This window comes from Hydractinia symbiolongicarpus, chromosome 3, assembly GCF_029227915.1.
Source record: "Hydractinia symbiolongicarpus strain clone_291-10 chromosome 3, HSymV2.1, whole genome shotgun sequence".
Classification (NCBI taxonomy): Eukaryota; Metazoa; Cnidaria; class Hydrozoa; order Anthoathecata; family Hydractiniidae; genus Hydractinia; species Hydractinia symbiolongicarpus.
This window is the reverse complement of record NC_079877.1, coordinates 22,148,286-22,175,138: the sequence shown is the minus strand read 5'-3', so window position 1 is coordinate 22,175,138 and position 26,853 is coordinate 22,148,286. Positions and strand designations below refer to the sequence as shown.

The 26,853-nt window shown below is 35.1% G+C and overlaps 2 protein-coding genes across 18 annotated transcripts in view; both read right to left on the bottom strand.

Annotated features, from left to right (window-relative positions):
• LOC130636213 (uncharacterized) overlaps window positions 1–23,609 on the bottom strand; it is a 63,001-nt gene extending 39,392 nt beyond the window's left edge. For both annotated transcript variants that reach the window (XM_057445869.1, XM_057445868.1), the window contains exon 1: window positions 23,242–23,609. The gene's annotated coding sequence lies outside the window, so the exon portion shown is untranslated. The remainder of the gene's footprint in view (window positions 1–23,241) is intronic.
• The window catches only part of LOC130636211 (uncharacterized), a 62,510-nt gene extending 36,601 nt beyond the window's left edge, over window positions 1–25,909 (bottom strand). For 4 of the 16 annotated variants that reach the window (XR_008982239.1, XR_008982240.1, XR_008982241.1 and 1 more), the window contains exon 1: window positions 22,190–23,213. Coding sequence is in view for 4 of the 16 variants with exons in the window: in XM_057445865.1 (XP_057301848.1) it covers window positions 22,190–22,234 (45 nt within the window). In the remaining 12 variants the exon portion in view is untranslated. Of the gene's footprint in view, window positions 1–14,426; window positions 22,104–22,189; window positions 23,214–23,602; window positions 23,716–25,767 lie in introns of those variants that run through there. The other 12 variants (XR_008982238.1, XM_057445865.1, XM_057445866.1 and 9 more) reach the window with 9 other exon arrangements.
• Between the last annotated feature and the right edge of the window lie 944 nt (window positions 25,910–26,853).

The window sequence follows — 26,853 nt, the reverse complement described above, 5'->3', positions numbered from 1 at the left end:
TTGATATGATCAATGAATTTGATGTTGCTAAAGTTATAGCTAATAACCAAGCCAAAAAGACTTCTATCTATGGCAAGTGGAAGCCAATTAATCGGTACAAGCTAATCAAACTTCTTGCTGTTGTCATTGCAATGGGATTAGACAAGAAACCATCAATCAAAGATTACTGTTCAATGAATTCCTCAATGTATACACCATGGTTCCACCACAGATTTTAATCTATAATGCACACAATTCTTCATGTTTCCCCAGCCATAGCACAAACCAAAGCCAAAATTGAACCATTTATAAATGAAATTGTCAAAAACTTTCAAACGTCATACTATCCTTATCAAGATGTTTTTATCGACGAAATGGTAATCAAATGGAAAGGACAATCAAAATACAAAATGTATAACACTTTTGGTTTATGTTGTGCTACTACTGGCTATGCGTACCATATCTTACCATATTTTGGTGCCGAAACTGATTATGCCGCAAACATGTTAGAGTCCGGAATGTCAGAAAAAAATCTTTGAATATTATTACATCCACTTGGCCCTGGGCATCATATATTTGGTGATAGATATTATACTACAAAAGTTCTAGTTGAGGCACAGGCACAAATACTTTTTCATATTGTTTTTCTTTGCAAACTTCTCCAAATTATCATAAAAAAAATCTACAAACATCAAAACAAAAATCTATTCATAGCATATTTCTTTCAATTATATATGTTTTAATTTCAAAAGTTATTTTTATCTCTTGTTGTAGACAATTTATTCTTCTTCCTAATGGTGTATTGCATTAAATCTGAAACATAATACTTCTTTAGTTATGGAAATTTTTAATATACCAATAAAAAATTTGATATCATAAAAGAAATTAATTCCAGCCAGAGCGGTTTTTAATTCTGTAGCAAATAAGTTAAATCGCCCTTATACACTGATGTAGCTACTGATAAGACACTAATGCTTGAAGGGAACCCAAGGTATAAAATGATGTTGGACTTATATTGTATAGAGCTTAAAAAGTTGGCTAACAAGTCTTTTTAAATTTTTTAAAAAGCTCTTTTCGTTCTTAAGATATTCACATTTAAAGAACTTCAGATTTAAATTATGCTGCATAAATTATGATGTCATATTTAAGTAATGGTAAATTTTTCATCAGTAATTTTAGACTTGATAAGGGATGTGCATTCAAACTTTATCAATTCATAGATATTATAAACTAATTTAAGCTTAGGAAAACATACAAAAAAAGAAAATAGTGCTGCGTTAGTTTCTCATAAAATACATATAACAATAATCATCACATTTTTACTGGTGGATCTGGGTTAAGATGTTAACACCTTTTAAAACATAAAATTTGAAGTTTTTATAACCCTTTTAACTATTGCATTTATTTAAAAGCATATTGAGACCAAATTTAGCAAAAAATAAGCACATCCAAAATTAAGACAGCCAAAATTAAGATGTTTTTATAAAAAACACAGTAAATTTGATTAAATATTAAACAAAGTTCACAAAATATATTCCGAATTGATATTTAGTAAATATAAAATAATCTTTATTTTATCACAATTTTAATAAGAAATGGCGCAAGTTTTGTAAAATCATGCAAAAAACAAAATGAAAATAAAATTTTAAAATAGTGTAGTAGAAAGATGAGCTTAAGAGCTTAAAGGCATGTAATCATCCTTATCAAAAAAAATTAACATTTACATTTTTTTTATTTATTTCAAAGTTCAGTTCAGTGCATAGATATTATAAAGGTAAATTTTGCCAAAATGACACTAGTTTGCTTGTTCCAGGCCTCTTAATTTTTTTCCAATGACCCAATAACTTAGGATCTACAATTTAGTTTGCAATAAAATTTTCTCAATAAGCTTGCATAGACCGTACATGTTTATTCAAAGTTTGATTGCAAAACGGTGTACAGATTCCAAGTTTATGGGATCTACACGTATCTGCGTAGTCTAACATCATTTTCTACCTTAAGTTCCCTTTGAGCTGTGCACAGCCATTTTGAACACACAGCTTATTGCCATTAATAAATAAACTAGTCTGTAGCCTGTGGAAAAATCCACAAGTCCGCCGATCCATCCATCGTACAATTTCCTACATCAGTATTTTGTGCATAAAAATTACTCTTTAAGGGCTGCAGTCTTTTTGAACAGAATACAGCTATTTTTATAGAGAAGTCATACTGTAATTAGTTCCAACTAAGTGAGGTTTTAGTTTCACACCAGCCTATTTAGTCATATTTGCAAACTTTTATACAGTTGTTAAATGCAATGATTATTTTTAAAATGCCACATTTTTATTTTAAAAGTATTTATTATGGAAAACAAATAAAAGTTAGCAAAATTAACAAAATTAACAAAATATCCAGGTGTAACTATAGGCTCATAAGAAACCTCCTCAGCACAAAGGGTTAAGGGCAGTCGCAGCCTTCTTTGTAATTCGAGACACTTGGCATTTGTAACGTGATGGCCAACGTATTTTTTAAACCCATAACCTTGTGTCTGCAATTATTTGTTGTAATAAAATTACACATAAGTCTGTAGGACTTGCACAATCACGTGTGCAGAAAGACTAATTAAGAACAAGTCATTAGGTGAAGTGAGAGCGCTATAAATGTGTCGCTAAAAAAATGTGTGAAGGCATAAATTGCTGATAAAAGTAGTGTAGTCTGATACTTTTCCCTTTAGACAAGATATTAACTAATTAAAGTAATAACAAATCATAGCTGTGGAGGAGCTTGAGTTATACCAGTGATATTGTTTAATGGTTACATTGGAGAACATTGTTAATTGCTAATCGTCGTGTTAATGATATTAATAGTGGTGTTATTGAGAGTTAATTAATTGTTTGTTTTCACTTGGATTATTTGACTGGAGAAATTGTTTTCTGTTCAAGGTAACTAACATTTAATACTAATTTTCATGGTAGCAGAGAAAAATGGCAACGTCGGTGTCATACAATAAAGCTCCTCCTCTGCTATCCCAAAGTAAGAACTATGATGATTGGAAGAAATTAATTGGAATTTGGACGGAGCTTACAACACTAGATAAAAAGAAACAAGGACCGTCCCTTGTACTTACTCTTGATGGGAAATCACAGGAAGCTGCATTGGAACTTCCATCTGAACAAATATCATCTGAAGACGGAGTTAAGAATATCTTAAAGAGGCTCGATAAGATATATGCAAAGGATAAACTGACAGAAAAATTTGATGCAATTGAAAAATTTGAGACTTATAAACGAACAAAAGAGAAGAAGATTCGAGATTTCTTAACAGAGTTTGAAAAGAGGTACTATAAGATAAAGGCTTACATCAATTACCCAGATGACCTGCTAGCCTATAGATTATTAAAGGCTGCTAATCTTGACAGTTCTCATAAAAAGACTCATAAAAGCAACAATAACAAACTTAGTTTATGATGATGTGAGACAGAAATTGATAAAAGTATTTGCCGAAGAATCAATTGATGGTGACTTAGACAGTAGTATGTCCTCCATCAAAATCAAAGCAGAACCATCGTTTTATGCTAATGAAGCATACCCAGACGAGTGTCAACAATCATCATCAGATGAAGAAGGGATATATTACACCAAACGTAATCTAAATCAAAGATTTGCATCATCATCATCAAGATACAACAAAAAAGGGAATACATGGCGCCAAGATAAACATGCTTCTCGACCCAAAGCAGATGGCACAAGAAAACCTACTAAAAACCCACTTGACAGGAATGGTCGTGTATCTCGATGTGCGATATGCGAAAGTGTTTTTCATTGGCAACAAGACTGTCCGGAAAAGCAAAATGATACATACATGGTTCATGAAATCGTCCTTCTCAACGAAAGCGATAAACCAGGTCAACTCAAACATCTAGTATCAGAAACATGGAATTGTGGCCTACTCGATTGCGGTGCCAGTAAAACCGTTTGTGGGGATGTTTGGTTAGATCAATACATAAGCTCTCTATCTGATGAAGAAAAGAGGGAAGTAAAACATCACCATAGCAAAAGTTTATATCGCTTCGGAGACGGTGAACAAGTCCAAGCTTGTGGAAAAGCATCTATTCCTGCTATCATTGGCAACACAAAGGTAAAAATAAATACAGATGTGATACCAAAAGTCCTACCCCTGTTACTATCAAAATCATTTATGAAAAGGGCCGATATGATTCTTGACTTCCAGAGTGACACTGCAAAAGCATTGGGAGAAACTGTTCACTTGGCCACAACCTCAAGTGGACATTATACCATTCCTTTGACTCGACCGCGTCAAGTAATTGCATCAATCGACAAACCTTATGAATGCAATTTTGTTTTTATCTCAAGGGAAGACAACAACATGACTGCAATCGCTGAAAAACTTCACCGACAGTTTGCTCACCCATCTCTCAATCAACTCATGTCATTGATCAATAAGGCAGGACCACCATGGAACAACAATAAAGAATTGATATCAGAAGTAAAAAGAATTGATAAAGAATGTACAACATGCCAAATCTACCGACGATCACCACCTCGCCCTGTAGTAGGATTACCCATGGGATCTAAGTTCCTTGAAACCGTTGCGATGGATCTAAAATTCTACGACAAGAAAATCATCCTTCACCTAATCGATCTCTGTACTCGCCTATCTGCTGCAACAATAAAAAAGGACAAAAACCCGACAACTGTTATTGAAGCAATACTAAAGACATGGATATCTGTTTATGGCTCGTGTGATAAATTTTTAGTCGACAATGGCGGTGAATTTGCTAACGAAGAGCTCATCAATCTAGCAGAACAATTTGGCATCACAATTAAGACAACTGCCGCGGAATCCCCTTGGTCAAATGGTATTGTTGAGAGACACAACCAAACACTATCCAACATGCTAGACAAGGTGCTCAATGATACAAGTTGCAGCTTGAATATTGCTCTTTATTGGTGTGTAAATGCAAAGAATTCACTACATAATGCACACGGTTTTACACCATATCAATTAGCAATTGGAACGAATCCACGTCTACCATCACTAATGGATGACAAACCACCAGCTCTGTCAGGAAAACCAGCAACGCAGTTAATGAGAGAGAATCTGGAAGCCCTTCACAAGGCTCGAGAAGCATTTATTGCAAGTGAGCACTCAGAAAGAATCAGAAGGGCACTATCTCACAACATTAGATCTTCAGGAGAAACCAAATATCTTACAGGTGATAATGTTTACTATAAACGGAACGATAGCAACGAATGGAAAGGTCCTGGTACTGTGCTTGGTCAGGACGGCCAACAAATTTTGATCAAACATGGAAGCTATTACGTTCGGGTCCATCCTTGTCGTGTAAAATTGGTACATGACGGCGGCTGTGGTTCATCAGAAAAAACGACAGAGGCAGGGGACAACACCTTCACTGAGGAACAACCACCTAGATTTCAAGAATCAGAATCAGAATCAGGATCTGGCAATGAAAATGAAGATCATTCGTCTGAAAAATCAGAAAATGAAGATCAATCGTCTGAAAAATCAGAGCCTTTAAACAATGATGCACCAGCTCATCAAACACAGCCAATTTCTGCTGAAGCACATAGCATGCTGCCGAGGGAGAAGCCGAAATTAAGACCGAATCTTTGTCTAAAGTATAAGGACAAAGGTGGGGAATGGAAAAAGGCTAAAATCATATCAAGAGCAGGGAAAGTTGGAGGCAAGCATGATGGCTGGTTTAATGTAGAAACAGAAACTGGTATGAAGAGAGCGGTAAACTTTGCAAACATCAAGGATATTGAAATCAATGATGACCCTTCAGAAGTCACTCTGATCACCAACAGCAGTGAAGTACTGTCAGCAAAGTCAAAAGAACTACAGTCATGGATTAACAATTCAGTCTACATCGAGATACCTAATGAAGGACAAGAAACTATGAGTCTACGATGGGTTGTAACACCAAAGATTATTGATGGCCAACCTTCAGTTAAGGCACGACTTGTGGCACGTGGTTTTAAAGAAGTCCAAAATTTTAAAACAGACAGTCCAACGTGCTCTAAGGAAGGATTGAGATTAGCATTGACGATAATTTCATCCAAAAATTGGATGTTGAATTCTCTGGACATCAAAACAGCATTCCTTCAAGGAAAGAAGATTGACAGAGAAGTCATTGTTCTGCCGCCGAAGGAGGCTAATACCAAAAACCTTTGGAAGTTGTCAAAAACGGTGTATGGTCTTGCTGACGCAAGTCGTAGCTGGTACCTAAAACTGCGAAGTGAATTAATTCAACTCGGTGGAAAGCCTATTGAACTAGATCAAGGAATATTCATCTGGTCTTCAAATACATTGATTTTCGGAATATTGGTATGTTTCGTTGATGACGTGATTTGGGCAGGAAGTTCTACCTTCGTTAATGTGGTATCAAAGTTGAAGAGTATCTTCAAGACCAGTAGTGAACATATACGACACTTCAAATATATTGGTATTGACCTCGATCAAAATGAAGATGGAACAATCACCATCAAACAAGCCGATTATATCAATGAGCTAGAGCCAATCACTCTCAGTATGGAGAGAATAAAATGCTCTAAGGATGAACCAATCAATGAAGTTGAAAGATCTAAAATGAGACAATCAATTGGGAAGCTCAATTGGTTGGCATGTATGTCAAGACCAGAAATTAGCTTCACCGTAAGCGATGTGTCATCAAGAGTAACAACAGCTACTCTAGCTGATATTAAACTCATCAATAAGACGATAAAGTTCTTGAAATCTCAAGATTGCCACATTACTGTGCCAAAACTTACCTTGAATAACCTAAGCATCAAGGTTTTCACTGATGCCAGCTTCAACAATCTCGAAGGAGGTCAAAGTCAAGGTGGTCATATCGCCTTCTTAACTGATGGTTCAGGAAAATCATCACCAATTTCCTGGAGCTCAAATAAAGTTCGTCGTGTAGTACGTTCAACTCTTTCAGCGGAGTCACTAGCTTCTGTAGATGGAGCTGACACAGCATTCTTCTTGGCTAAAATGATTGAAGAGTCTTTAGCCGAAAAACCTGAAGTTGTATGTTTAACTGATAGTAGATCACTCTTCGAATGTGCTGGTTCAACCAAGACAGTATCAGACAAACGACTCCGAGTGGAAATAAAAGGGCAAATTGCAAATTTATGTTATAATTGCTCATAGAAATTTGTTATTGAAAAGACGTTGATTTTCGTTGATAGACATCTCGTTGATAGATTGTTGTAAAAGGGACATTGAGATTGACATTCATTTTCGGGAGATAGCTAACCATGAGACTATGGCCTGATACTGTGAATGCAATTGATACGAATTTACAATCAACGAAAAGAAGAAAAGAAGGGAGATTGATACTTTTCCCTTTAGACAAGATATTAACTAATTAAAGTAATAACAAATCATAGCTGTGGAGGAGCTTGAGTTATACCAGTGATATTGTTTAATGGTTACATTGGAGAACATTGTTAATTGCTAATCGTCGTGTTAATGATATTAATAGTGGTGTTATTGAGAGTTAATTAATTGTTTGTTTTCACTTGGATTATTTGACTGGAGAAATTGTTTTCTGTTCAAGGTAACTAACATTTAATACTAATTTTCATAGTCGACAGGTTTTATTAAGTTAAAAAATTACATCAGCTGAATTTTGATGTGTACAAAACTGCCACAGTATTCTAATAAGTGCAGTAATTGTGATGGCAGTTATTTGCCAGCTCTCAAAATGCAGAAGTACAAGAACTGCGGTTGACATTAATGCTCCATGCATGCATTTGAAATCTGTTATTATGGAAGTACAGTGCAGCTGAGAAGCAAAAGGCCTGGGGCGAGGTTGACATACTCTAAATTTAAAACTGCTTGCGTCACAATTTTGTATCTAAACGCTCTTACGACACGTTGGATTTATATAACATGTTAGAAAAATATCATAAAAAAAAATTTAATAATTGTCTTTTTACTTTATCGTGGGATGTATTGAAGCAGTTATCTTTAAAATGCTTCAAACTTGCTTTGGCAGTTCTTTTCTATATGTCGTTGGGAATTTCTCATCAAAATCTTTCAGGTAAGACTAACTTGCAAAAGTACCTTGGGATTCCTTTAAGGAATGGCTTACTTATAACGTAATGAGTTCCCTGCTACTTTTACATTCTTTCAAAATAATATCACTTGTCTATGTATAATGAAGAAATAGTACATGCACATATTTTTTTAAATAACTTTTTTAAGCATACTAAGCTGGGAAGTTTATAAAAAAGTAATAAAGCATATAAGGCCGTCATCAAATATGTTGCATTCTTGAAAAATATTGTATTTATTGTTCACTGTTCATAGCCTTCACACATAGCTTTAAAATTGCAAGCATTGACTTGAAAATGCTGCTAATTTTGAGGGCTGAAATTCAAAACAAAAGAAAAAATTGGCACCAAAACTTAGAAGAAATCTGATTACTTTTTATTTTTCTGTGTTTTTTTCAGACCTAGTAGGTAAACGTATAAAGTTTTGGGTTCTTAATACCGCAAGTGAGTGGGTCTGAGGAGGCGGTAATAACATATTTTCAATGGCTGCCTAAAATTAAATTATGGTTTCAGCCTACACTTTTTAGGCTTAATAATTTCAACCTGATGGGGAAAATACCAATTTTTTAATGTTATTTTTACAACAACACAAATTTAATAATCAACATTGATTTCAACTGCTTGAGCATTCTGGCCATAATGTAGCCTACATGGGCTCAGGGTACACAATTTTGACATTCAATGCAACTGCATGTTCAATTGACTTTTTTGTGTGAAGGTTTGAGCAAATTTAAAATTTCCCGAATGATGTTGGACCAATTAAAAACCAATTAAAATTGTTCAACAAAAATATCTTTTTCCTAAAAGTTGCTGTATTTCGTGCTATAATGACAAGAACACGTTCCTTTAAAGCTTAAATATCGCCGTATTTTGTTGTAATTTTGAAAACACGACGCTACAAAACTTAATGTTGCAGTCTTTCTTTTTAAATTAAAAAGAACGTAACGTTTTTCTTTAAAGTGAGAAAACGTACCTACAAAGGTTAAATATCACCATGATTTGTTCTGTAGTGTCAAGAAAATGTCCCTACCAAGCTTAAATATTGTAGTATTTCATTTTATAATGACAAGAAAACAACCTGACAAAGATTAAATATCCACGTAATTCTTTATGTAATGACAAGATGTCCCTAGGAAGCTTAAATATTGCTGTAATTTGTCCTGTAATAACAAGATGTCCCTACCAAGTTTAAATATCGCTGTACTTCATTATAAAATGACAAAAAAAACCTACAAAGCTTAAAAATCGTCATATTCTGTTCTGAAAAAACAAAAAATCTCCCTTCGAAGCTTAAAAATCATTTGTTCTAAAATGATGAGAAACCTTCCTACGATGCTTAAATATCGCCGTATTTCGTTCTATAATGACGAAAAACACACTACAAAGCTTAAATGTCGGCATATTTTGTTATTTAAACTCAACCAATAAGAAGTTGTGCATAGCGTCAGTTCTGTTACAAAAGTGACTATAATATACAAACTACAAACATATAAATGAAAATAGACAGTCTCTTACAAGCTTGGATAAATACAAGAACGAAGGCTCATAAAACAAAGTAAAGGCTATATAATACGTAAAAACATCTGTGTTATATAGAAGAGTATAATCTACTGAATGATAAAACGCAACAACGCTGAGGACTGTATAGAAGACTAAAGCAAAAACTGCATAAAAAGACTAAAAACGATTGAATAGCATAATTCTAGGCAATAGTGGAAGTGTCAATCCAAAGTGAATAGGTGTGGAAAAAAGAATTAAAAATTAAGCTAAATGAGATGCAATAACAGGCCTTGCCATGAGTCGCGTAAATGCTCGTTACCCGAGCATTCTATTGCTTGTGTAAATATTAACATTTTGAGATAAGTGTAAATGTTTTTCTCATGAATTGATTGGTCTTTTAAGTGAAATTCCTGCACGAACATCAACCTGAAACTGAAAAGATATTTGGTGTATTTATTTTCCACCCATCGTGCAACAGTTCATACTAACGACGAAGAGGCCAGGCAAAAGAGATTTATGTCTACGTAGTATTTTAACTAAGTCAGGAGTTGGTGAATTAGCTAGGATGGTCAGGTTGGCTATGAATAGGCTTGCTCGTGGATTAAAAGGACCAGGACTATTCAATATTTCTGAGATCTAAAAGTGTCCGACCAAGACGGAAATCTATTGGACGTTTTAACTGACGAAAGTTCGAAACGAGCTACTGACATACTGACGATTTATGTGTGTGCCAAGGCGCACGCCTCTCCTGAAAAAGATGCCCTGAGAGACTAAATGTAAAGTTTTTTAGCGAATAAAAATATGGCGAGAAAAATTGCTCGCGTAGACAGTCTGACGCGAGTAATTAATTGCTTGGGAGGTTATTTGCTTATGGCAAGGCCTGAATAACCTGTTGGGCGAACACGCGCTGAACCAGGGGCATATATGTAGGTAAAGATACAAGGCATCGGACTTCCAATCACCCAAAAGTGAGATGACATCAAAAGAAAGCGCCGCTTCTAATGCAAAGGTAGCACCACAACGCCAGAATGAGTGGGTCCCATACTGAGAAGCAGGAATGCCTAACTCTAAAAGTACCTGCTTCATACAAGACATAAATGACTTTTATGTAAAAACGCAGAGCTTAGGGCCAGAGGCAAAAAGCCTGGCTATTGGGTAGGCTGCTGTGGTAAAAGAAAATGCATGTTGGACAGCTGTAACAGGACATAATGAGGAGCCTGGGACAGCCACCAATGGAACAGCAACTGTACACTGACCAAGTTGAATTGTTTTGCTCCATTGAACCGATAATGTAATACCTGTACTAGAATACACAAAGGTTGATGCAAAACTATATGATGAAGACTGTAAGAGAATCCTGGATCAAATTGAACAGGACTGTGAAACATGCAAGAAGTTTAAACGGACACCACCTAGACCAGTGGTCTCACTGCCATCAGCTTCTGATTTCAATCAGTGTGTTGTAATGGATCTTAAAGAATGGGTAAAAAGTAAAATATGGTTGTTTTACCTCATTGATGCAGCTACTCGATTCACTTTAGCTACAGTAATTCGAAGCAAATTACCTTCTGTTATTATTGACAAAACCATGCAGTTGTGGATTGGCAATGGATTTGGTGTTCCTGGACGCTTATTAGCAGACAATGGAGGAGAATTTGCTAATGAAGAGTACCGGGATATGTGTGATAACCTAAATATTGAAGTTTTAAACACAGCAGCTTGTAGTCCATGGCAAAATGGATTGTGTGAAAGGAACCATGCAATTGTAGATGATTGTTTGAGAAAGATTCTTGATGAAAGCCCAAAATTATTGTTGGAAGTTGGTTTGGTCTGGGCACTTAATGCCAAGAATTCCTTGCATATGAATTCTGGTTAAAGTTCTTATCAATTAGTTTTCGGACGGAATCCGAATTTGCCATCAGTGTTAAATGCAAATCCACCAGCTTTAGAGGGTGTAACCGTATCACGTGTTTGCAAAGCATATTAATGCCCTTCATAATGCACGTAAAGCATTTATTGAAGCTGAAGCTTCAGAAAGAGTTAGAAGAGCTTTGCGTCATCAGATTCGAAGTACTAACACACAGTATTACACGGAGAGAAAGTCTACTATAAACGTGATGATTCACCAAAGTGGAGGAGTCCTGCTAAAGTTATTGGTCAAGACGGCAAGGTTGTTTTTGTTCGGCAAGGCAGTGTGTATGTCAGAGTCCCACCTTGTCGATTAGTTAAAGTGGGTCAAGATTTTTCTGGCTCTAATCAGAACAAACTTGACAATACAGATCTTAAAGAGAACAAAGATGTAGGTGATCATCAATCAGAAGTAGTGATTGATTTAGAGGTTGAAGAGTAAAATGCTACACCTGTGCAACAAGAACAACGTAACAGAAGTGAACATGAGGAAAATGTTTCAGATGTACCCCAAGCAGAAATGAATTTAGAAGGAGAACAACAGGTGTCTGTTCGAAAAGAGCATGATTTTCCCAAAGTTAACGACCATGTTGAAGTGAAAATGAAAGATGTACCAGAATGGTTTTCAGCAAAAGTGATAAATAGAGGTGGAAAAGCTACAGGGAAGTACAGTAGTTGGTACAACATAAGGAAAGAAGGTACAAATGATGAAATGTGCCTAGATTGTAAGGATGTTGGAGATTGGAAAAAAGGTGAAAATGATCAATGAAGGTAAAGTTTCTGTTCGATGAATACCTGCATCATTACAATTGTCAGATGGAATGACCAAGCGAGAAGCATCCTTGCAGCGGTTGATGAATGTTTTATCACAGAGCGCTATCTCTCCTAAAAGAGGGGAGAATGTTTAAGATGTTTACTATGTTTACTACTGTTATATTTTAGATTGGTTTATAATTGTGTTGTATGACTGGGGATTTTATCTATCTCAGTAAATAAATTGATGTTAACATAAATTGTTGCTTAGGATCAAACAAGGCATCAGAATGAGGAAGTAAATGTGGCTTACGAAACAACCCAAAAAAGGCCACAAAGCAAATAGCCCAAAAGGAGATTGCAATTTAAATTAAGACAAGACCGCATACGAATAAGCAAATCAGACAAAATAGGCAACTTTGGCTGTGGAGGTTACCAAGTGTACGTTTAATACCCTTGAGGACTGTTGATAAAATCTAGTTATGGGAAAGTGGATTTGGAAAACCCATCTAACGATGCAAGAGCCCAAGAAAATTGAAATACTGACAGACAGATTGTGGCAACAAGAACCTGGCAAGATAGGCTGCATATAAACACAAAACTATTTAAGGCGGGTACTAGTGACATCGACATGACACGCAAAACTTCCTGTAGGTGGCATAATGCGTACAGTAACTACTTTTTGTGGCAAAAGAATTTTTAAATGTAAAAAACTAAAAACAAAGACACAAGATTAGCTATACACATCTATTGTTTAATATTTTTAATGTTATTCACGATCTATCGCGACAATCACGATTAATAGTGACGATTGGGATAGCATCGTTATTTTTTTATACATCGCAACTATCGCGAAGCTCTTCGTTAACATTTTTTTTATCGCGATGGTCACGATAGAATCGTGAATCGTGCGAGACGCGCATGATATGCGATCCACGATGTTAAGTGTCTTGATGCCAGTACTGTAACTTGACGAAAAACAGAACATCTGACATCAATCCAAGGTAAACTGGTCCAAGCCTAAACAGTAATGGAAAACTTATTCAGTAACAAAAAGTAGCTGAACAATGACATGTGATTAAGGGGCGAAGGCTCAAACTAGGTCTTGTTATACAGGCTTCTCATTTTGTAAACATGTGCTTACGTGATCAATCGTGTTTTGCAGACTTGATTCATCCGTTCACATCTGCATTAGTTAGGAACCGCATGGCTGGATTTCTTGTGCAAGACCTGGTTACCAACAACAAAGGGGCCAGGCAAAAGAGATTTATGTCTACGTAGTGATTTTAACTAAGTCAGGAGTCGGTGAATTAGCTAGGATGGTCAGGTTGGCTATGAATAAGCTTGCTCGTGGATTTAAAGGACCAGGATTATTTATTAATTCTCAGATCTAAAAGTAATCTGTCAATGGAGGTACGCGGTTCTTCCCGTACCTCACATAATTCAGGTACGCCATAGGGCATAGGAATGTGTAGGGTCATGTAGATGACACATGATCAAGAACTGAAAAAGAATGGGATGAAAAATCATGGCCTATATATAGGTAAAACTGCAAACCTAGTGGTAAGCAGTTCTAAGGGGTCAGCAGTAGGAGCTAACCAAAACAAATGAGCTGCAGTGCTGTGTGAGGACTTCATACTAACTGAATTCAAAACCTCATAAAACTTATGAGGAACAAAAAGACGAGAGAATGACTCCACAAAGATTAAATATCGCCGTAAATATCCATTCAATTATATACTTGATGGATAATTATTTTATTTACTAGTCTTTAACACCCTGAAGCAATTTTGAAACGATATCAAATGTTGAATCAAAATTTTGTTGTGCAAAACGATCCTACATAAACATAAACGATTTCTATGTGATATAAAGCGATTTCATTAAAAAATGTTATTTTAAAATCGTTTTAAATTTGTATGGTAAGTCGTTAATTAAGAAATGAAACAGTATGAAATGATTATTTTTAGATGATGTTGAAGACCCTAAGCGAAATGCAAAGAACTAAGAAATACCCTAAGAAATGCAAACGTCTACAAATTGATACTAAAGTCCAGCCAAAATTAATACCAATGGTTAAAATTTTAGCATCTCAAGAAATTACTCACCCACTCAATACCAACATTTTAACCCTAATTTGGGAAAAAAACGTTTGGTGTGTTGTCCCTGAATAAATAAAACTCTTATAAAGTACCTAGCACATACGTTTTAGCAGTTTTTTATGGGCTGCTCTGAAAACTCAGTTGAATCTGAAGTTTAACTCACTCCATTTGTATAAAAATATCCATAACAGCAAGCTACTGTAATTTTGGAAAATGCTTTATCTCCATAACCTTGGTTGAATGATGCTTGGCTATCTTTTGTCTTTTCTCAAACCGCGGGCACTTTTGACACCAGGAAAAAGTGGCGGCAACGTGGGCTTCTTTCACTTTCGTTTTTTCCCTGAACCCTGTAACGCCCGAAACCCACGGAAGACCGGGGGGATATCGTGTATGGTTCTATAAAGACTGGGAAGATAAAAGTAACACACTTTTTGAGAATGTTTCTAATATTCTACGTAAAATCTCCAAGATACGAAATTACACTCTAAGATTTGATTTCGCGGCGTTTATTCTTGGGTCTGCTGCAAGAATAAAGGCCCTGGAATGTTGCATTCCAATTCCTAAACTTTAGTTTTTTGATATTACTTGGTGGTGGTAGAAGGTAGACCTTCACCTATTTTTACACGTTTTTATGTTTACTAAGCATGTCATACCCAGTATACTAAGCATGTCACACTACTCGTATATTAATCATGTCACACTCCGTATACTAAGCATGTCATACTACTCCGTATACTAAGCATGTCACACTCCGTATTCTAAGTCTGTCACACTCCGTATAGCATACTTCGTATATGAAGCCTGTCACACTCCGTATAGCTACTACTTCGTACGTTTACGATGGATAAAAAATTAGGAAAATCATGGCTTGTCTTTTTAACTTGTTCTTTATGGTGATTATTTTTTATTTTTTTCGGGAATAGTTTTAAACAGTCATATATTGCAATATTTCACTTTAAGAACATTCGTTGGCAGACTCCGTTAGCTAAACCAAACTCCGTATAGCAGCTATACGGAGTATTACTACGTATAGAAACCACACTCCGTAAACAGATAAAATATGAAGCACGGTAGAGAATTCAGAGCATCGTATGTAGCGAAATTATGTTGTGTGACCTAAGAAACAAAGGTTTAATCCGACGCGCAGGCCCTTCTTATATCGTTTTCTGTTTACGTAGTGATATTGATCCATAATGAAATTAAAGCTAACTGACCTGTTTTTAGCTCTTGCAATGTGCAACTTTAACTGCTAATAAGATCCAATCCAAAGATAAAAATATCATGTTTACCATAAGGGGACACCGTAGTTAACATTGAACAGTTACCCTTGGACAGTTTCAAACGATACGTCTTGTTCACAGCTGAGGGAATACTTCAGGCAGAAACTTTCGCGGGTAGAGATTTTCGCGTGTTTACCCTTTTTCGCGAAAGTTTTTGCCTTTGGAAATTTAAAAACAGCAAAACGCAAAAGTTTTTTTCACGCGAAAAATCTTTTTTAAGGCCCCTTCATGAAATTCGTTGTTATCAAAAAATCAATGACACATGGATGGATATTATTAATATGTATACAATCTTTCCTTTTTTTAGTCTATCAATCTATTACTATAACTTTCTTTTTCTTTCCCTTTACCACGCTAAATATTTCCCTGAGCTTTCTTCTTTTTTTTTTATTTTGCGCTGGAAAAGGTGGAGTGTTTACGACTAGGGGTAAAGTTAAAAAGGTTGCCAAAGGCTCTGTCTTGGATGGAGGAACCGATGAGGAAACTGAGTGGGAAAAGTTAGTTCTATTTTTTTTTACCTTATAATCCTAATTTTTGCTCATCCACGAAAGTTTTTTTACTAGAAAAAAACCTTTTTCTTCGATTTGCAAATTTTTTTCCCTAAAATTTATTCCAAACACCGCGAAACGCAAAAGTTTAGCATAAATTTTGGCGGGTTTTTTGATACGCGAAAGTTTCTGCCTGCGAAAGCTTCTGCCCGCGAAAATATATGGACGTAGTAAACTTTTAGTATAAAAGCTTTGGAAAGAGAATGCTTTGTTAAAATTGGCACACTACCTTCGTGTCTTTAGATTTAATCACCGATGGTGTGATACACATACTGCATTTTTCAAAAATGTACGTATACGCATACGTATAGAGTAAAGGAGGTTTTGAATTTGAATGACGAGCAGCAACAAACCATAAAGAGTCGTTATACCTTATCTAGTTAACTAGTTCATTAAAAATACAGTATTTTTTCCCGAGAAACCATAACAACCAAACTATTGTAAATCAAATAGCATCAACTTGTTTCGTCTGGCACACAAGCAAGTAAACAAGAAAAGTGCGTTGACCAGAAAACTTTCTGTCTACATAAAACATTCTGTGGACATTCTGTTATTATTTATAATCTGTATTTTTATTAACTAAAAGTTAAAATGAAACATTATCATTTCATGGCAATGTTTTCCGGGGCATAGGGAAAATGTTTTAGCCTTGGCATATCAACCCTTGTTATACGTTCTACATCGTCTCACTACCTCTATCTCTCTATGTTTCTTTAAAAATTCGCTAAATTAAAATCCGCGAAATATCAGGTATTTTTTGCAAACTGCGAGAATAAATTCGGCGGAACTTTTTAAAGTCTTGAACCTCGTAATTTTATTTTGTAAAAACAACAAAGTTGAACGCGGAAATTAATAAGATCGACCCTGCGCAGCCTATGGCATCCAGTAATACTGAGCTGTACTTATATTTACATTATGTTCGGAAGTTTGGTTTCCTATGGACAATAAGCAACGAACCTGGAATCATGAAATTTTCACTCTCTTAAAGCAAAGTAATGATATAGATATATACGCATGTTTAGTAGCTATGTGTGGTAGACATGTGTTGATAAATTATTTGGCTGCGGTTTTTAGATTCCATAATCACGTGAAAAACTTTGGATTATTGCATCTTGTCTGTATACATATTTTATACCCATTTCAACACAAATAACCAGCTGTCTGCGCTAATAATAAACTTTTATTTTCAATATACTTGCTTTTTCTTGCCAGTTTTTTCATTGCTTTGCCAATAAATAGTTCCTTGTCTGTAGACATGCATTTAAAATATGTATACAGCGTATTGTTGTATACATTATCGGACAAAAATATGTCACAGAAAATGTTCATTTAGCTAACAACATTTATCGCTGGACATTAGTCAACTAAAGAAAGTTTCGTCACTTTTTTATTTTGAACTTTTCTGTTTACGTTTTTTTCCTCCACTTTCTTATGTAGATAGTAAAAGATATTAACTACGCTGTACCTTTTAAGTGAGCATTCTAATATTTCGACGGGCAAGATTATTCGCCAGGCAAACTTTTCGTCACCTTTTTTTTCGACAGTTTTTTGTGTGATAAGGTGTAGATTCGCTTAATATCTCATTCTATTCGTAATGTAGCATTGTTATGTTTCCTATTCGCCTCTTTGTGATATAGCATATTTGTAAACCCTTTTTTCTAACCTTATTCCTAACTATTAAATTATTTACCATAGATTTCTTAACACTTTTGTAACTGTATATATAGGTAAGCTTGTAATGCTTGTTTGTGCTGGACATATACTGTTGAAACCTGTAACAACACGAAAGTCTCTGTTTCAATGGAAATTCCATCATAAAGAACACAATCTTTTGGAACAATTTGTATAATATATACCTATCATATATGTAACAGAATTGTTTTTCAATATGCACATTTGATTTTCAATCTGCATATACAAAGTGTCTATCCAGAAATGAAAAATGTCACATTCCATATTGTCTGAAATCAAATTCTGCAACCTCCCCTACAAAAGTTCATTTGCAGTATGGATTGACTTTTATATTAAATAAATCGTTTAAGTGTACAAACCTTATTTATACGAAAGACGCAGACGCTTCCATGAGATACGTCTTAAGGGTAAGGTTGGAAACACACGCATTTGGTTTGGGTCTCCCCGATACCGAGCCTGACATCCTCCACCTTTCTCCTCGTCACAAGCTTCTCCACTCCTCCGACAACCGCCAGTAATATCCTTTACTGCTGCGGTGTGCCAAACAACTGTTCAACCAACTGTGGCAACAGCAACAGTAACCATAAAAACTTCTGAACCAAGTCGCCTGGAGAATAGCGTATCTGGACTTGTGATAATAACGACACAACAACCAACCACAATTGATGTTAGTGCGATAATACGATCAGAAGTGGCACGTTATTTCGAGAACACGGTCGGAGTTGTTTCTGTGCCTCAAGAACTTAGTACGACTCGCCCTGCAGCTTTGAAATCAGGTGATTTTAATACTAACTTTAATACCACAGCTAATTTTTATAACGAACATATTTCTATAGACAACGTAGATAGAACTGGATGTATTTCTCGCGCGTTTCGACCAAGTCTTTCACAGGCAACTCCAGCATGCGCGGCGTCCTTGCCAGCTTTGCCAATGTCAATTTTGACCAATTGCTTCCTTCCACGGTCCCATCTGCTGATGAACTTACCCTGGAGGTCTCTGGTGGGTCTACTTGCTCTGTCACCTTGGTGCCACAACAAAACCATTGTCCTAAGGTTAGTGATTTTTCCTCATGGATGTTTGCCTGGAATAATTTTATTCAGACCTTTGGTTCCTTTTTTCCTCACCGGGTATCCGCACTTTTACAATATCAGGCATTCATGTGCAAATTTGCTGCCCAGTATACATTTTTCGGCTGGTCCACATACGATCGGATGTTTAGGTAACAAATGGCCTTTAATTCTACCCTTTCTTGGAATCGGGTCGATGACGATTTATACAACTGCTACTTGCGGAACACTCCACTTCAAGCGCTCTGCTATCGCTGTAGGAAATATGGACATCTATCATCCTCATGCTCTCTACGTGGTGCAGTGGCACAGACAAGTCCACAGGCCTCAACTCCATCTTTCTGGCTAAAGTGGACATAAGGCATGCGTTTAGGCTTTGTCCTGTTAGACAGGACAATGGGGTTTAATAGGTTACTGTTGGCAGAGATATTATTTTATTGATCCACGTCTTCCTTTTGGTAGCCGTTCATCTCCCATCATGTTCAACACAGTCGCAGACGTCTTATGTTGGATTTTTTATCGTGGTCTTAGGGATTCCTTTTGTCCTACACTATCTTGATGTTTTTTTGTCTGTGGGAAATCAAGAGAAGAGGTTGAGACACATCTCTATGCTATCCAGTCTCTTTGTTCTGAGTTAGGAGTGCCTTTAGCCGAAGACAAAACAGTGGGGCCTGCACAGTCACTTACATATCTAGGAATTGAGATCGATATATCTCAACAAATCATTCGGCTACCCACAGAGAAGTATACAGAGTTGCAGGATAATCTGCTAAGCTGGCACAACAAGAAAAAGTACACCAAACGCGAGCTTCTCTCTTTAATTGGGTCTTTATCCTTCGCATTGAAGGTTGTTAAACCGGCAGAATGTTTTTGGGTTGATTAATTTGTCCACTTTAGTCTCTTGCTTGAACCACCACATTTATTTCAATGCCAAAACTCGGGCGGGCATTAGGTGGTGGTTGGAATTTCTTTCTGAATGGAATGGGGTATGCCTCATTCAAAAAGAGCCGGTTACAGCAGCCTCTTTATGTCTGTATACAGATGCCTCAGGTTTAGGTTTTAGAGCAGTGTATAAGCACTGCTGGTTTTCTTCACCCTGGCCGAAGTTACCTTGTCATTTTCACATAAACGTTCAGGAACTTTTTGCCATTGTAGCAGCTGTCATGACCTGGGGTTCTGAATGGCGTAACCAACAAGTAATATTCTATACCGACAATGCATCTATAGCCCAAGTGTGGAAAACTGATATTTGTAGGGACAGGGGCATAATGACCCTGATATATATATGTTCTTTTTCACTGCTCAACAAATTGTTAATATCTTGCTGTATCTTGCTATATCGGTGGCGTTTCAGCCGCTGCGTCAGCTGGTATTCCCCACAGCACTATACAGATTCTAGGTAGGTGGTCAAGCGACGCCTATCGCCGTTACCTTCATTTGGATAGGAAGACACACACTACTCTCCCGAAGGATGTGTATGACTCAGGCCCCAACTCGAGGCTGGGATCAATCCACCTCGTCATCATTTCAGGTTTAATAATTTTCACTGTATGCCGTTTGGGGAAATTTAGAGGTGTGCGGCGTGTAGCAACATAAGGGATATATTTAGTCCTTAGTTTTCTTCATACAACTAATGTCCTTGTTGACAGTTTGTGTTTTTAAGCTGTCTTTATTGACAGTTTGTTTTAAGCTGTCTTGGTGGACAGTTTGTTGCAAGCTATAGGTTTCAGCTGTGTTTGTTGACGGTTAACTTGAGCTATCGTCTAAGCAGACTTTATCTTATCATTCAATACACGCACGCATTCCTCGATTTCCAACATTCCGCCATACAATGCTGTTTTTATTGTGTTGATTACGGTATTACGCCAGCGATTAACTTTTAGTTTCTTTCGGCATATCAATCTTATGATGTCTATGCGAGGCGCTTTTAGATATCTCTTACGTTTATACAATCCAAGAAGGTGTAACTGTCTCTCCCGGTCTGTACAAAATGTCCTCATTTTTATCCGAATTAAAGTTAGGTGCATACTCATACGCGTGCGAATACTAAATAAGTACTATAGTATAGCTTGTAGTAAATATAAAAGCACAGTGGGTCATTCCATATCAACGAAATCCATATTACTTTAGCAACAGAGTTATTGTTGAGCTCGTTTATAGTACTGTATTCGTTCTTCATGAATGAGTAAATAAAACTTGTATTGCTGAATATAAAAGCAGGTAGTTAATGATAATAGAAGTTATTAAGTTTAATAAAAGATATTTAAACAGCTTGATATTTTCCATAGAGTGTCTGCACTACATCTTTTTTATAATCTAATATCAAAATCCCAACCAGGATGGTGATTATCCTTATTCTCCTATTGTTTCAAACAATAGACAAAATATCATTATTCTAGGGGTGTTTTATTAAATTTCGTCTACAATTCTAGATAGCTAAAAAAAATTGAAATTGCTATGTCTAATTATTTTGACATTCAGACTGATATGTATATTTAAAGTTGAAAAATATAACAATTTAAATTATACACTTTCTTTAAATAAACTACAATAACACCTCACAAGTACCTTCCACCTTAAGACGCTTCCCTGTTAAAAAAATTAGTTGCAAATGAAATGGTTGACATTGCCATGGGATATTTTCCAAAACTCAATCTTTTTTGCGAAGATTTTAGATAGCTCTCAATGACTACTAACATTTTCTCAATGTTTCTTGTTTTTCGAGGTTATGTGTCGAACCAAAACCATGTAGTTTACAGTAGTTTTTAGGCCCTATGCCTCTTAATCTAACGATTCAACTGAGGAAGTTTTAATGCGTTAAAGGAACGCCCTAATGCTGATCATGCAAGAATTTATTGCTGCGTTACCATGGCCACATCTCTCTTTATGGATTTTTCAACAGATTAGCGACTACTCTCATAATAATAGCCGCATTTTATCAGTTTAAAGTGGTTGTGCGTAGCTTCAATTCGAACCTACTACAGAATAATTCAATTCTGCTAGGAACGCATGAAATAGTGTTGTGGTGTATAAGTGCAACTGGCGAATACCTATGGATTTTTCTACGGGCCAAAATTAGTATAATTTACTCACGCCAAATCATGCAAATGATTTTTCACAACATCATATCCCTCAATTTCATGCCACTATCATGGAAAATGATCAAACAAATCAAATAAGAAAAAACGTAGTTAAAAATATTAATCTAAAGAAATAGAAAAAGTGAAATTGTAATAAACAACACATATGAAAATATATATATAAACAACGAAACTTACGGTTTCTGTAATCTGTTGGACGACGTACAAGTAATATGAATTCATCTAAATTACTAATATGACCATTCTCTGACATTACGAAAACGTAATTAAGGAGTAATTAAAAAAAAAACTACGTAATTTCAAGCTGTCAAAATGAGACACTCTCCTCTGGTAAGTTATCCTATTTCAAACGAATAAAGAAGAAGAAGAAGTTTGCTTTAGTCCTCAGATGAAGCTTAAAATGATATTCCCAAAAATTAAAAACTTTGGAGAAAATACAACCTGATTTGGTTCTCTAGTGAAAACATAGCCATACAAAACAGTTTATCACTATGGTGGAGATCGTCTCTGAAATGTGAGCTTGATAGTAATACAAAAGGAAACGAAAATAGGAAGTGTGACGTACCAATGTCAAGCGGGTCAAAGAGAAGCTCTGGAAACTTTCAGCTTCTATTAGGCGTTTAAAAAATTTACTCCAATTAACGCACCTGTTTAACCAAGTTAACGCCAAACGAAGCCGAAAATTAGAGAATCGTTCAAAAAAATCGCATCTCGCAAATGTAATAGGTTTTACCCATGCTCCCCTCCAGATCTCTTTGAGATTAAAACCTCGAAAGTAGCTCTGGGGTCGAGAATGGGTTTTACCATCACATATAGATGTAGCTAAACTTTTCGAAAGTGTTCGCTATTTTTTCGAAATGTTTTGCACCAATTTCAATCTCGTGATTTTTCTTATCGAAAAAGGGAAAGAAAGGAGAACGTGTTTTATCAAACTCAGTTTGTAGAAAATCGATCGGGGGACTTGTTTCCTAGTTGTTAAGAAATGTCCTGGGAGAAAGTTTGGTATTATTTACCACATTTAAGACAAATATAGTGGTGCAGTAGCAGATACGCTCTCACGAAGTTTGTTGTACATATTAACTATATAACTTTTACCATCCTGTGAAGTTCTATATACAAGCGAGTATTAAAAACTCCGCAACTTTCGATTCTTTCTTAGTAGTTTTACGCTTAAAACTCTTTTCTTGAAAAGCATTTTCATAATAATAATAATAATAATAATTACTTACTACGCCATAGTAGTGACAAGAAATTGTTAACCTAGTATTGTGCAGCTTAATACTTTATGAAGCATTCATTTTATGTCTTCATGAGATGTATAACTTCTGTGCTTGTCATATCTCAAAGTTTCTATCGTGTTTATCAAAGCAATATTCATTTCAGTTTAGCTAAGCCTGTTATTAGTTTCGATGTATTTTATATATACGACAGACAGTATATATCCTCTGTTTGCATAAAATATCTTTACCAAGGACAAGTTAATTATATTTTCATAGGTATGTTTCTTTGTCGATCAAGTAGTCCATCTAAAGATGTCACAGTACTTATTTACATTTTTTAAATTAAAGAAAGTTGTGTTATTTTACATACCTAGTAGAAACCAGGTCGCAATTATATTTGATACACAACCTGACTATTTTTTATACGCTGCTTGTATAAATACAGGCCGAACATAGTAAAGGAGCATGCGAGTTCTTGTTTCTAGAAGAAAAAGAAATTAAAGCATATGATGAAAGCTGAGGAGGTCCTTAGCTGAAAGATGATACAAATTAGTATCGCTACGCCACCATGTAGGCCGTCACATTGTTTTTTATAATTATTCAAGCTTTAGCATCTGAATGAATTAGTTAACTTCGTTTCCAAGGCTTTTCTACCCCAACGACTCCAGTCAGCGTACCCCAGGCATAAAATAGTTAAATCGTAGTTGGGTATTACCTAATCTTGTCTAAATAAATGTTAAATCGATTGGTCAAAGAGATTAAACAGAGTTATTTATTATTACCAAACCCAGGAAGGGGATTAAAAGAGAATTACGAACCAACCGTGTTATTTGTGTTTATTATGTGAATGTGTAAGAATCTACACGAGCAAACAATAAAAATATGAACTTTTATAGAAGTGAGAATAACTAACAACTTCTTATGCTGACGCAAGTTTTTATTTTGTTTCCCTTCTGTCAATTTATTTCTCTCGTATGAAAACAGATTCCTGAATGACGTTGGTTTAGCATGTTTTTTTTATCAGTTTCTCTTAACCTCGAAGTAAATTCAATAACGTCATTCTTTATTCTTAACTCTTTTACACGGAAAAAAGAGAGCTTGATCAAATAATACGTTGTATTCAACATAATACACCAATCTTTTTGGCAGTTAACTCATATTTCTTTTTTCCTGTTTTGAAAATCTAATCTCTTTCAGTTGTTTCTTATTTTCCTCTCTGTTGAAATTAAGGAATATTTATGTCTTATCCCGCTTATTGAAAGCTGAGGATAGAATCCCAATACGTAAATAAAAAAAACTTCAAATATGTTTTAATATGCGTAAATAATGTTGAACATTCCAAAAGCACGCATCTTGCCGATGGCGATAACATATTTTAAGAAATTAAATTAATTGTTTTATCGATTAAATGCATTCTGTTACAAAAACTATTAACAACGAACAAAAAACACATCGAAAGAGAATCAGTTAAAAATATATTACCACCTAACCTAACTCATAAAGCTAAATTTACGAATCTGACAAAAGCTAATTGTTTTAACACGCAAACAGTATTTTCAAAATCGATAGTCACAAGTTGATATCATAAGTTTCTATACAACTAATGTTTTTGTTTGATTTGTTGATAGTTTCGCTATCACTTATGTCACTACAAAATGACATTAATTAGTTTTTATGTCTTTAGTTTTGACTTAAAATAAATAAATAAACAGTTACACTTAAATTCTCGAAAAAAAATTCCAACTTGTGTTGATTTATAAGTGATACTGATATATCTAGCAACCTTTGAGAAAATTTCGTATTAATAATTCTAAAGCAACTTTCCTTCTTGTTTAAATGTTTGATTAGTCTAGGTTAAAATACGTATTTTAATTTTTTGTTTTTCTTTTATAGAATGTGCCCTGGGTTTTCACTGACTTAATGGGCTTCGTTTCCGACTTCGACAAAATTGAGCATAGTAAGCAAAAAAGCTGCCGAAAAAAATGCTAGTTGAAAGGCTTTGTTTTTTGATAAAAAGTGTCAAAAATGCATACCGACGTTAAAATCTCGATTTTTCGTCACATTGTTACTGTTTTAAGCAAGAAAGTGGTCCAAAATTTAGAACTTCTTTCTTATCTAAAAAATTTGGTACACTAAATAATAAAATTTATCCATTTTTAGGCCAAATGGGTAAATAACTAATAATTCATATTTTTTAAATTTTGGAAATTTTTCTACAGTTCTCTCACAATTTCGTTTTTTATAAAATCCGTAATTTTTCAGGCCGCCTCTTGTTTGTTTTGATTTAACTGTCGTACTTTATTTATAGAGTTCTTTCTGTCAAACTGTCGTACTTTCTCGCAGAAGCGAAATACTTCATAAAAAGCATAAAAAAATCTTGGAACCAATTCCAGCCAACGCCCCTATCCGCAACCTTTTTTAAAAATAGTGTTTAAACTCATATTGATAAAGGAGGGGTTACACTTGACTAGAATTTTTAGTTCGCTCTATTAAAAGAATGAACGAAGTCCAGCTAAAAAACAAACAAACGCTTACCTTCTTATTATTACCACGAAAAGTTTAAAAGCATCACAAAGCAAAATATTTTCTCTGTAGAAAACTTTTTTTTCTTGCATATTATCATTTTCAATCTTATTTTAAATATTTATTTTCTTTCTTAAACCTATTGTTGACTTTGAGTTGGATTCAATACAACTTTATTTTTAAATAAACAATCCAAATTTATTTGGAAAGAAAATGAATATCACGTGTTCATGACGTAGATACGGAATTTATTAAGGCTTTGTGCAATCAGTACAGAGAATAAAAACCTTACGAACCAGTTATACAAAGCTTTTGCAAATGACAAAACAGAATGGGTGGTACTAAGCGTGCACTCGCCTTTTAGTTTGCGCGCATGATTTTTTCATATTTTATGAGCTAATGCCGGCCACAGGAACGCGACCTAAATCATTTCTTTAATATATTTTACTTTTACCTATCCAATCTTGTTACCTTCAGGTCAAAGTTGAGCTTCTAACTAGTGATGAAACAATTCGAAGATGTTACAAATGTCAGGTTGTTACAATATTGCTTCGTTAACGAATAGGTTGAAAAAACCGTGTGTTTACTTTTAAAAATTTCCTTGTTGTTGTTGTTTTTCTGTTATTTCACAAATAAGCGATTGAAAACCTGAAAATTGGGAAGAAATTTATACATTATTTGTCAGTGTGAATTACCATTTAGGTCGGTTCCCAAAAATTGTTGAGCAAAATGTTGTACAAGAGTAGTCGTTACGACTTTATTGGAAACACGTCGTACACACAGCAACAAAAGATATGTTTTACAACATATGTTGTGCAGATTTTATACTGATTTTAATGAAACCGTTTTTTTTTAAATTCCAATTTTTCAGACTGAAGTCTCAACTTCACTTGCATTATCCAAATAGTGAAAACAAATCAATATTATTACCTGAAGGGTACGAATTTTTTGCGCTAGAATTTTTTTCGGATACAACAAACGGAACATTTTGCGGAAGATATCATGGCGATTGACTGATATTTATACTTTTGCGGAACTTATTTTTGCGGATTTTTGAAAAAAAAAAGGTTTCGCAAAAATTTTTAATCTTAAGGCATT